The sequence below is a fragment of the Pseudopodoces humilis genome, chromosome 24, assembly GCF_049639895.1.
Source record: "Pseudopodoces humilis isolate 2021_Gansu_Grassland_sample_001 chromosome 24, ASM4963989v1, whole genome shotgun sequence".
Classification (NCBI taxonomy): domain Eukaryota; kingdom Metazoa; phylum Chordata; class Aves; order Passeriformes; family Paridae; genus Pseudopodoces; species Pseudopodoces humilis.
Window position 1 is genome coordinate 3,030,661 of NC_142223.1, and position 12,865 is coordinate 3,043,525.

General features: G+C 39.5%; 1 protein-coding gene across 2 annotated transcripts in view; it reads left to right on the top strand.

The window, feature by feature from the left end:
• Positions 1-606: 606 nt before the first annotated feature.
• PRDM2 (PR/SET domain 2) overlaps positions 607-12,865 on the top strand; it is a 66,327-nt gene continuing 54,068 nt past the window's right edge. For both annotated transcript variants that reach the window (XM_005528315.3, XM_014257275.2), the window contains exons 1-2: positions 607-671; positions 7,767-7,840. In XM_005528315.3, the coding sequence (XP_005528372.2) occupies positions 7,832-7,840 (9 nt within the window). In that variant the 5' untranslated portion in view covers positions 607-671; positions 7,767-7,831. The remainder of the gene's footprint in view (positions 672-7,766; positions 7,841-12,865) is intronic.

A 12,865-nucleotide genomic window follows, 5' to 3' on the forward strand; every position in this document is an offset into this window, starting at 1 on the left:
GATGAAGGCAAAAGGGGCTCTTGGGGATGAAGGTGATGAAGAGCTGCAAAGCAGTGAAGGGGAGGAAGAGACTGCTGGGGATGAGAGCAATGAGTGCGATGAAGACGATGAGGGGCAGGAAGGGAGCATTAGGGATGTGCACAATGAGGGGGATGAAGGGCAGGAAGGCGCTGTTGGGGATGAGGGTGATGAGGGCAATGAAGCCGAGGAAGGGCAGGAAGGGGCTGTTGAGGATGAGGGGGATGAGGACGATGAAGGGCAGGAAGGGGCTGTTGGGGATCAGGGGGATGAGGACGATGGAACCGATGAAGGGCAGGAAGGGGCTGTTGGGGATGAGGGGGATGAGGACGATGAAGGGCAGGAAGGGGCTGTTGGGGATGAGGGGGATGAGGACGATGAAGGGCAGGAAGGGGCTGTTGGGGATGAGGGGGATGAGGACGATGAAGGGCAGGAAGGGGCTGTTGGGGATGAGGACGATGGGGCCGAGGAAGGGAAGGAAGGGGCTGTTGGGGATGAAGCCGATGAAGCCGAGGAAGGGCAGGAAGGGGCTCTGGGGGTCCCGCGGCGGGCCCTGCCCGCGGCCTCCCCCCAACGTCACTTCCGAGGCTGGAGACAAGATGGCGCCCGGACGGTGCCGGCGCTGAGGCCGCTCCGCCGCCAGCGGGGCCCGGGTGAGCGGGAGCGGCGGGAGCCGCCGGGCGCAGCCGGGACGGGCCGGGCGGGCGCAGGGCAGAGCCGGCGGCGCAGGGAGGGGGCCCGCGGAAGCTGCTCCGGGTGCGGACCCGCCCCGGGGTCCGCGGGGAGGCGGCGGCCGGGGGCGTGAGGGCAGCGGCGGCAGGTGCGAGACCTGTGCCCGCCGGGACGTGGGAGCGCCTCGGGGAGGGGAGAGGAGAGGGCGGAGGATGGCGAAGGAGGCCGGTTGGAGGAAGATGCTCCATCCCTCGGGCGGCTTTTTCAATTTTTTTATCTTGAAAATGCTGCCTCGGAAGTGTCGGCTGGCTCCTGCCGCTGCCAGCCCGATGCTGAGAGAACTCTGCTCTTTCAAACTGACTTCAGAAGTTCTGGCGCTTCGCAGGCCCCAAGGCTCCCGCAGGTCACGTTCCGCCAAGCTGAGCGAGCAGGGCTTGAAGGAATTAACTCCAGAATTGGTTCCTTCCCTGGAAATGCCCATCTGTGAATTATTCTAAGCCGGAGAATAATTCATGGTGGTACTGTGGGGGAAAACTGTTTGGGGTGAGATGAAAAATATTCATGTAAGACATTTACAACAGCTCAAGAGATGTATTGTAAGTGCATTTTTTATTTGAAGCCAGAGCAGCCTGTGGAGCATTGCTGATAACCATCTCATGGACAGGTAGCTGAAGCATTCAGTGAAGTTTCCAGTGGTTTCAAATTCATATGAAGCTGCAAAATTTCCATTCTGAAACATTAAAGAAAACTTCAGGTCGTTTTTAATTGTTGAGGAAGGAAGAGAAAGAAGTGGTATGGCTGCACCTGCTAAATGATCATTCAGTGGCAAGAGAACTATTTGTATTTCACATTTGAGTGAGCAGCAGTGGACAGCTCTAGAGAACAGTAGGGCTGCTTGTGCTTCTCATGCTGCCCCAGTTTGCTGTTCCCAGTATGTGCTCTGGACTTTGTGCATGTTATTTGGCTGCAAAGTCTTTTCCAGCTTATTCAAATATTCTAAATAGATTAGGGTAACTGGAGATGTGCAGCAGCATGGCATGTAATTAGTATGTTCATCACCAGGAACTGTAGTGATAGGACAAGAAGTAATGGTTTTAAATGGAAAAAGGGGAAGTTTAGGTTAGAAATATGGAAGAAATTGTTCCCCATGAGGGTGGTGAGGCCCTGGCACAGGGTGTCCAGAGTAGCTGTGGCTGCACCTGGATCCCTGGCAGTGCCCAAGGCCAGGTTGGACAGGGCTTGGAGCAGCCTGGGACAGTGAAAGATGTCCCTGCCCACGGCAAGGGGTGGGACTGGATGAGCTTTAAGGTCTCTTTGAGCCCCAGCCATTCCACGATTCTATATTGTTGTCTTCTGACACAACATTTCAGTAAAAATAACGGGCATGTTAAGAATTCAGGGCTGCTTTCCTTGGTGTAGAGATTTCCAGCTCTTCCGACTGCAGAAAAGCGTAATGGTGAATCAGTGAGAGCATTGGCACTTTTCAGTGCATCACTGATAGATGAAGGAGTGACTTTTAAGAAACAAAAGAACTTTTGGACTTGCAGAGACAGCAGTGAGAGCCATGTGTTTTCAAGGATATGGCTCCCAGGATTTGCTGGGATAGCAGTGCCTCCACAGTTCATAGCATAGGCCATAAAAATAAGTGGCACTTACAGTTACAACCTACAGTTACTACCTACAATCCTAGTTATGTTAATTAAAGGGCAAAACAGCACTTTGGATACAGTATCTTTGCTAGAAATGCCACAATAAGTATGGTGTGTGGAGATTCCTGAGTTGGTGCCTGTTTTATGGGAATCCAAGGAACAGCTTTCTACCAGCACAGCATGGAAGGTGGGAAGAATGTTCAAGCACTTCTGTGCATTTCTATAAGACATCCATTTTTTACTATTGAAAATTTGCTTGAGAATGGAAGAGAAGTAAAGCAGAAAGTCTTTCTCTGTAAGAACTGAAATGGCTCTGGAAGTCCATCCTGCAGTGCAGTGACATCTCCATTTCACTATTACACATAAAAGCCTTGATCCTTAGGGATAAACAAGTAGTATAAAGTGTATAAAAGGGAGATGCAGCTTACTGGGTATCTCTCTGTTGGAAAGAGAAATTCAGAGAGGTTTGGAGATGACCAGTAATGTATTCCTGCCTTGGCAAACCTGTTTAAAGTACTGTAGTATCTTCGCTGTTGAACTTGTTTGCATGGAAAGGGCAGATATGATCCTGATACCTAAACCCCCAAATGACATAATTTCTTTAACCATTGTGTTTTTTCTCCACTGAGCATAATGAGCTGAAAAATATTTCTTCTTGGCCTCTGTATAAAATGTGCTGTAGTCAAAAGTGGGAGGACGAGTCCTGTGTTGTAAAAAAAAAAGGCAGAAATCGGCTTTTTCACATAGGAGTAAATCAGCAGTGTACTTATCTGAGAAAATTTTCATTGGGTTTTACTGCACTTGTGAGTCAAAGTGCACTCATATCTGAAGATTGGAATGGTATTTCTGCATATTTGCACATGTTAGAGACTTGTTTTCTGTTGACTTCTCTTGACTAGTTGCTGTTTAATTAATGAACTTGGGGTTTGTGTTGGTGATTTTTTGGCTTATTATCCTGGTTACCTGAATAAACCTTCCTAAGGTGTAACAGTTTATTTGGTTACGTGGCAGTAAACAAAGCCTTTTTTTCTTATTGGACAATAGGTAATAGATTTTAATGTTCAGAAAATCATTGTCTGCCCATTTTTATTCTGTTCTTATTCAGGCAGCCTTAAATAACTGAAAATGTCTTTGCATTTAAGTGCCTGTCAGTGGAAACAGGATGCCCTATCACATGCATATTTTAATCTTTTAGAGTTAACATGAACTTTATGTTTTTAAATTGGCAAGCTTTATTTCACCTAATGCATGGAAAATTCGTGGATGAGAGTATTTCAGTATTGAAAACATGTAGATGTCGTGATGTTTAAAAAACAGTCATGTGCTGCAGCTAGAAAGTAAAACAAAGCCAAGAGCTGTGCAGTATCCCAGCCTGAACCTCGGTCATTAGGAAAACAGGCCATGGAGACTTTCAAGTTGTTCCTGGTTCTCTAATGAACATGTTTTTACTGGAGCAGTGACGTAATGCATGTCCCATTTTCAGCTTCCAAAATAGGATTGATATTCTCATGCCTGGTTTTTCCTTCATCTGCATTGGAAGCAGCATTCTCTTTCACAATGCTTTTTGATTCTGGGATTTAAAAAACCGTCACATACAGAAATTATAAATATGGCTTATAAAACCAGAAGATTGTCTACTTAGTAAAACCTAGGAATGCTTACTAGTCTGCTTGAGTTGGAAAGGGATGATCTGCAATGACAGTTTTGAATAAAATTGCTTTTGTTTGCAGACTTTATTCCTAACAAATTATAGGTTTTTTAAGGGAATATTTAAAATTCTGAAGCATAGGTTCAGAAATAATGTCAAAATACTTTTTGCTTTAAGCATTTTGTTTTAGAGACCACAGTGTTTCCTTAGATACAAATGCCCTGTATATTCTTATATGAATAAATGTAATTTGTTGACTAAAACTGAGCCTTTCAGAAAAAGAATTTTTTCTGAAACCTCAAAGATAACTTCATGCAGTAGATCTTCTTTCTCTTCTTTGTTTCCCAGATTCTTTAATGTCTTGAGTAAGTGTGTGGTATTTTTTGTACTCATGAGATAGAGCAGTAAATAGTAGTTTAAAATCAATATGACTTGGAAATGTTTTCTGAGAATTAATTTAGAAAATTCAGGTTGCTGGTGTGTGTGCTTCACTTCTGGGATAGAACCTTTATTGTTCTTTTCCTGGGGCTGTTGGTGAATGGCTGAAGTTTACTGTGGCAAGTGTTATTAACAATATCCAGGTCTTTAATAGGTATGGTTATGTTGCTGTTGAGTTTGGGGCAAAGGTTGGATGAAAATACTTGTTACCTGTATTTGATGGAGCTGCTGAGTGACTTTTTCAAAGTACTAATGCAGTTGTTGACTATTACTAACTTTAAAACTGATTTAGCAGGGCCATGGTTGTACCTTTAATAGATGACATATTGCCCTGGTGCCTCATCAGAGCAGCGTGGTTTTCTATGGGGCTTTTCTGGGAAATCCTGCACAGGACCTGGGAATTCCTCCCTGTGTGGAGTCAGAGCTTGCAGTGATGAGAGTAAAGACCCTGTTGGTACTCACTGATAGTGCTGGGAACTCATTTTTGGGCAGCAGTTGTAGAATTAGTTTCATATTTTCTTGAGTTTGTTGAACTTTTTGTACCAAAAGTTAAACCCCAAGTTTACTCTTACAGATACTTCTGTTCTTACGTTTCATTTTAGGTAGAAAGAAAACTAGTGGCTGCACATAAGACTCTGTGCAGTATTAATTGTATTTCTTTTTCAGTGCAATTAATCTTGCTTTCCACATAGTTAAGTACACTTTCAACAAAATAAGTAATGTGGAAGAGGGCAAAAACCACAGAACTGCAGGTATAAAATTTTAATAAGAAGTGTGTATTTTAAATTAATAGCTTTAAAAATATTTGTTAAAGCTTTTGCTTTACTACAGGTTTAATTTTTCACCTAATTCTGTTTTATGCTCAAGTGGCTCCACTGGTAATTGGTAGTTGAAAGAATATAGAGTAGTACAGTTTGTTGGGAATCTGCCTAAACTGTTGTGTAGTTGATTAACTACATCAGTTTTTTAAGATGTGTTGGCATCTCATAAGAAATAGCATTGAGAGGTTTGGATACAACCAGTTGTATAAAAGTTGAATAAAATATTTACAACATTTGTAAAAATACCATTATTTTTGTTTTGAAAATTCTTTGTTAAATATTAATTCTAAGCAAAGCATTTTTGAATTAGTATATGAAAAAGAAGAAAAATGTATTTTTAGTGCTCAAATATAACAAAGTAAGAAGATTTTGTCTGCTTTTCAAATCTTTTGAGTAATTTATTTAATAGCTGGGCTAAGAAAATTCAGCTGAGAGGAAATTTTCAGCTTGACAGGACTTTGACTCTGCAGCCCATCACTTTATTGCTATTTACTTGTCTCAGATTTGACACATTTAGCGGTGGATGGTGATGGTGTTCAGTATTTGCTTCTGTAAGACAGTGCTTTAAATCCTTACTGTGTGTGTATAAGACAGTGCTTTAAATCCTTACTGTGTGTGTATAAGACAGTGCTTTAAATCCTTACTGTGTGTGTATAAGACAGTGCTTTAAATCCTTACTGTGTGTGTATCTGGAGTTTTGGGCAAAGTGTGCAGTGCAGGAGATGGGTGTCACAGGAATCATTCACCACTGTGCCACAGTGTACAGTGGTACAGCTCCTGCAGTGGGTTTCCCAGATTCCAGATTTGTGGTCAGAGATGAACAGCAGAGCCTGTGGCATGGAGGGAATGATGATATTTGGTGAGAGGGGAGAGAAAAGGTAGATATAGGCCGGTGGAGACAGTAACAACATCAACTCCTGCCAGCCACAGCCTGGTGCTCCTCAGGCTGTGCTCCTGTGTCCTTGAGAGGTTCTGGCTTTTCTAGACTTTATGTGAGTAATTATATAAAAATATTCTAACAGTATAGAGAAATGAGACATTTGACTAAATGTAAGTTTGGTTTCATACTAGGAAATTATTTGATACCTCTGCTGCTATGCATTTATTTCCTTTTTAAAACAATGTTGCATGGGTTTTGTCCCAATGAACAATGAATAAGATTGCTGGGTTTTTCCCTGATGTTCAGGTCTCAGCTGAGGTACAGATGTTTATACTGACTCAAATACTGAAATAAGTTAGAAAGTTAGTAATAATGCATTCCAAAAGGAATGCTTTTCTTTGGATGTGTACAAGCTGTTCACATGGAGCTCCTTATCCCATAACTGGCCTTTGCTGGCGGACTTTAAATCCCTCAGAATCAGTTGCAAAACTGGAACTAAATTTCAGATATTTCAGCTTTTTGTTTAAATGCTCACATAGTATGGAAACACAGGGACAAAAAGAGTTAATCCTGGAAGAGCTGTAAACAACAGAAATATCATTTCCAAGGACATTTTTCCTTTTCTTATGGATTTCTTAAGCAGTGTAACATTTGAATGATGCTTGGTAGTGTTGGCACTTCTGCAAAGCATTAAGAATTCTTGCAGTGTAAAGATGTGAGGGATTATGTGAAATGTATTTGGAGTAGATTTTGCTTGAACTTATTTTAAATTAAATGTTAGTACTTATGCAGAGTACTTAGTAAAAAAAAATCAGTTGAACGCTATTATAGTAAGAAAACTAAAGACAGGGAAGATAAAGCAGCACTTGAGTAAAGTGCTTTAAGTGAGGAGGGACCAGTTAACTTTCAAAAATGGGGGACGTTAATTTATTGAAAATTGTGTATGACAATGAGACTAAAAGTGTTTTTGGCCTAATTTGCAAAAAAGCTGTTTTGTATACATTAAAAAAGAAAGGATGCGAGTTGATCTTGATGCTTAGATATGGCATCATTCTGAATAGTTTTCCATCAAGTCATGAGTTTCCAAATTTGATTCCTACTTGAACTGGGAATTTTTGTCAGATACCTTTTGAAATCTCAGGCTTTTATTAAAAAGGAACGTTAAATGCATTAGTGTAATAAAATACCTCAATACAGTTCAATTTAAGGAACATTTTCCTGTTTCTAATATAGAAGAGACTCAATACATGCATTTTTTAAAATCTGAAAACCACATAAGACCTTCAATAATGCTTTGATATAAAATTCTAAAGAGATCTGACTTCTAAAGTTCTTAAAAGTATTCAATCTTGAGCAAACTAACTGACTTCAAAAAACAAATGGAACGACCTTACCTGAGCACATCTGTTACGTCATAATTTAAAACAGGGAAAAGATTAATGCTAGATATCCATCTTGAGATTATTCAGACACACTTGAGCTGTAATAACAAAACCGTAGCTTGGAGCAGATTTTTTCTAAAGCAAAATGCTCCTTTTCTACAGATGATTTAGGAAGAAAACTACAGCTCTGTGTGTTCTTTCAGTTCAATGTAAATTTGTACGTAGGTACGTATTACAATTGTCTGTTTTTCTTTTTAGGGTTCATGTAATCAAAGGAGTTTCTTTGTTGTGTGTATCTTTTCAGAACACAACAGGAATTCAAAATGAATCAGGTGAGTAGAAATGTAAGACTTTATCAAAATACTTAGAACAGTTAATTATTAATAAGAAAAGTAAATCATCCACTAAAAATGTTCTTTCAAATCTTCAGTCTCATTAAATTTCGTAATCATCCATTCTATAGCGTGTATGCTTGTGAGATGTCTGTTACTTCGTGGATTTAAGGTTTTTGTGAATTCCCTTTAGCAGTGTGTAAGTTATTACTCCTGGCACCTCTTCTAAGAACACCTCCCCAGAAAATTCTATTTCCTCCTGAAGCTGTGCGTAATAATTCAGTTCCTTATAAAAATGGTTTGAGAATTGAAGGCTTCCATTTTTTAAAATCCTTTTATAATCACATTCCTTTTTCAAGTGTGCAGTAAGCAATCTGCCTCAAATTGATTGATTGGGAAATGTCACACTTTTCTGGAATCTGAAGTGTTTCTCCTGGAACCAAGTGGAAGGACTGGGAAAACACATTTCCTTTGTGGAGCAGCGCTTTGCTGTGTGGAGTCACAAGTATCCTGACTGGAGGGTGTTGTTGTAATCAGCACCAACTGTTTGCAGCATTTTTTTCTGCATTTGTTTATCCAAGTAGGAATTGTCCATCAGTTTGTCTGTCACACACAATTGTGTTACTTAGAAATATAGAAAAAGTACATGTTGCCTCAAACTTTTCTCACAAGTCCTCCTCTCTCTGGTTGATCTTACCAAGCCCCCTTTGGCATGGGAATGTTACCATAGGATATCACATTGCAGGAAAGCCATTTTTACTTTGCTGAGAAAATCAGCCATGAACAGAAGCTTTATGAGTCAGAAACAACCACAGTACACAGCAGTATAAAATGCTTTGTATACTTCAATGCCTGTAGCCAATGTGTGCTTTTATTATCCTTATTTGATCAGAACAGGTCTGAATACAGTTAGCATTTGCTGAAGTGTGTTTTCCATGAAGTCATAGAGGTAAATGCAAAAGTAATTACAGAATGGAAAGGGTTGGTGGGATGTTTCCAGTTGCTTTTTTTCTCTGATTTAAAGTAAAAAGTCTTCAGTATATCATTACATATTAAAAAGGGAAAAAGAAAAATATAATCTCTATCAGAGCATTGAAATATATATTATGAAAACACATACTTGTATTATATCTATAGACAAATATGAACTATATATATATAATAGAAATGACATTTGCATTAGCACACTTTTAAGCATTAATAGTCTGTTTTGGGAGGTAGGATTAACTGCTGCTTCAAAATTTCTATTGAGAATTGAAATTTTTTCACCTGTAAGATTTGTTTTGATGCACTCAGTGGCATGAAGCCAGCAGCCTATTGCTCTGTCTGCTTGAGGAATAATCCTGCCTTATTAGTCATTCCAATAAGCTTTGGAGTCTGCTAAAACTCTGAAAACTGTAGATCCTAATCTGTAATTGTTACTATTGACTGCTTCCTTCCCCTGTGTGTGTCCATGTCCCCTCGTGTCCTGTCTGTTGCTGTGTTCCTACACCCCAGTTTGTTTATAGGATTAAATCAGATTTCAGCATTGTATCAAAAATCCTCATCTTTCTTATGAGGACTGCTGGTCTCATTTATACCATGCTGTGATGTGTTTCATCTTACAATTAAAGGGTGAAATGACCCTTCCTCTGGGAGTTCTTACAACAGCTTAGGGTCCTCTTTGGTGTTTCTGGCTTTCACCTTTGGTTTCCAAAGCCCATGGAGCTCATATGGCTTTAAATTGTTCTCTGATCATTCATATTATGTATTTAGCATCAACCCTGTGGTGTTTTTTCTTGCAGTGCCCTTGTCATTTCATTCACTGTTGACAAGTTGTAGTGCCAGGTCTGTATAAGAAATGTTTTTGCCTGATGCCAAACATCTTTCAAGTGGTTTGTTCTCATATTTCTTTCATTCTGCTTGTCTCTGCTTTTGGTGTGACTTCAGTGGCCATGAAACTAACTGGGCTGGTGTTGATTTGGTTTATATGAAAAGACTGTTAGTTTTGTGGTTTATCCCACAGAAATCCTGAAGTAGTGAAGGAAAACCTTTTCTTAAATTCTTTGATATGGCCTTCTTGTTGTAAGGAGAAGGATTGAAAAAAATAAATTGTTGTTGGAGTTCATGTTTTTGGGTTTCCTGGAAGATTGCTGTCTTAAGATAGGCAGTATGTGTCCTCTTTTAAAAGGAGATCTTCCTCTAATATGTAAATTAGTTCATCAGAATAGCTTAATAATTTATTTTAAGAACCCCAAGCAAACATGGGGTTTGATTGATAGCATTATCTCAGACTGCAGTAAGACAGAGTAGGAGGAATTTGGGTTCTACTGGGAAAACGGCATGGGCAGTTACTTAAAACATGCTGAGGAATACAGGAACAAAGGACACCTGCATTTGTACTGAAACTTCCTCCCCCAATTCCTTCTGAACTTTTCAGAGATTATTTCAAATATCTCCAATACATCTTTAATTTTCAATCACACTATTTATGTTAAATTGTGGCAAAGAGGGATAGCCAGGTAGGTGCCTGGGTAGGGAGAGACCTGTCTGCTTTCCTGTGCTAGCTGGCACAACTACCCTTCCTCAGCTACCTCTTTTAACTTCTCTGCCATGTCCCTCCCTCCTCCCTCTTCAGTGACATCCTTTCCTTTATCTTCTCATTTATCCTAATCCTGTTTCCACCCTCACATGACACTAACTGGCAGTCTGTCATTCATTGCACTGTTCGGGATGGTTTCTTTCCTTTTCACTCTAATCTTTTATCACCTGTAAATATCTTGTTGCAGGTGCCTTTTGGACTCTTCTTAAATACTGTTTGTAACATTATAGGCTAATGTGTGGTTGATTCAGGAGTACAATTATACTGAAAGTGGTGTGAAAAGTTGCTTAATGTGTTAAAAGGTACTGTCAGGGTGTAGGGACTCTGGATTTGATGCAAGCAGGAAAAGATTTTTTCAGTTAAGGCACCACTTCAGCTCTCAAATGATCCTTTGGCATTGTTCTAAAGTCACTTCATACTAGCTGATTTAAATGCTAGAATGTAATTTTCTGATGAACTTCAGAGTAAAAAGCTTAAAAGTGAAATAAGCTTCAGGTGTTTTTGTATTCAAAATTGCAGCCTTGGAAGGAGTGAAAAATACCGTGTTAAGGATTCAGATAAATGCAGAAGTTGGCTGTAGGACATGCACAAGTGCTCTACCCTTATCAAGAGGCAAATTTTGTAAATGAAAAATAAATTTAAATGTTATTGCTAAGTCTTGGTAGAAAAGTGATTGAAATACATTATTTCTTTATGGTAGACAGACATTGCTTGGGGACAAGTTGTGATCTGGAAAAAGTTTCAAGTAGCTACATCTAAATTGCAAATAAACAGAGATTGCACTGATTTGACTGAACTAAATCGTTTATTTTACAGTTTTGAATTTGATTGCTTATTACCATTCATTTGAGGTGTGAAATGTATTGTTCTATAAAGGCCATATCCAGTTTTTTAATACTTGTGAAATCCATTAATATGACAGGTGTTGGATGAGTCTGAGTGTTGTGCTCTCTGAATGTCCTGCTAATCTCTGATTTATGTAGGTAGATGCATAATAAAATTCTGATGTACACTACTCCATAAAATACACTTAAATGGTAGGGCAGTTTGGGGATATTTACAGTTAAAAGGTGTGACTATTAAAGAATATACCAGGAAAATCAAAGATGTATCACAGTGCTGTACACTTCTGTCTGAATCAGTTGAGTCTGCTTTGATAGCTTAAAATTTATTTGCAGGGTTGAGGTTTAAGATTTTTAACTGCTCAGCAAAACCCCCAAACTAAAACCAACGCTCTCCAAAGAAACCAAAACCCTCAGATGAAACCCAGCCAAAAAAAAAAAAAACATTCCACTTTTAGCTTGGAACTGGAAGTGCACCATTCTGAGAGTTGTCAGCCACCTTCTTCTATTTCTGTATACAATTTGTTAGAAACCTCTGGGAAAAATAGACTTGTTTCTCACCTGATGAAATCCTGGAGTAATGTTCTGGGAAGATGTTTAGGTTTCTTTGATATGCTGAGAAGAGCATGTTTCTTTTCCGGCTGAGACATGGCTTCTTGCCTATCAGTCCAAGGCAAACAGATGTCTGAAAATCAGGCTGCTTTCATCAGTATTTTTTCTTTTGGGTTGTTGGAAGAGCAAAATAAAGCTCTGCTCTGCTTTGAATAGACTTCAGCTATTCTATCTAATGAATACGTTTTTATCCTTGGTGTCTACACTCTTGGATGGGAAGGGATTTTTGGCATTCTCTCCCTCCCATGGTTTCCAATTTGAGGGTCTTTCTCCCCTACAAATAGCTCTCTGGGAGCTCTGTGCAGCTGTTAAGGCTTATGAAGGCAGCACTAGAGTAACATTGTTCTAACAACAGTTTTACACTTCTCCTCATTGTTGCAATTAAAACTGGCAGAAGACTTGTTCTTTTAACTCCACTCAGCAAATTGGGTTTTCAGATATAGTGATTGATGGTCTGACAAAGACTGGGTGCTGAGGAGCAAGGACTGAGAAGCTTTATCTGTTTTGCTTTAGAGAGAAAAAAAATGAAATTTGATAGTATATCGAGATGCATTTTAAAATACATTTCCAGTAACCTTTTAGCGTATTTCAAAAGTACTCACTGGAAAGTACTCGGAGTATTACTCAGTAGTTTATTATTCAGTATGTGAAAACTACTCTCCCTGCTTTATGGTTATGGGTGAAAGTTAGAATAATTTACAAAAAAATAAAGTTTATTTGGAAAAATATCTGTTTAACCTATTCCTAAGAAGGGGTTCAGAGGTCAAGTATAACATCCTTAATATTAGAGTTGTTCCTGCCATTACCAGCAGTGTTTGTTCCTGACCAGAATGATTAGAGTTCCATATCAGAAGGCAGGGAGTTATTTTAGGGCATGTGGTTCAATAAAGGCTTAGTTTTCACCAAGCACAGTTCTTTCAGAATGTGGGCAGATTTTATAGGAAACTTTGCATTCTCATAACTTTGAAATTCTGGTAATTTCTATCAGAA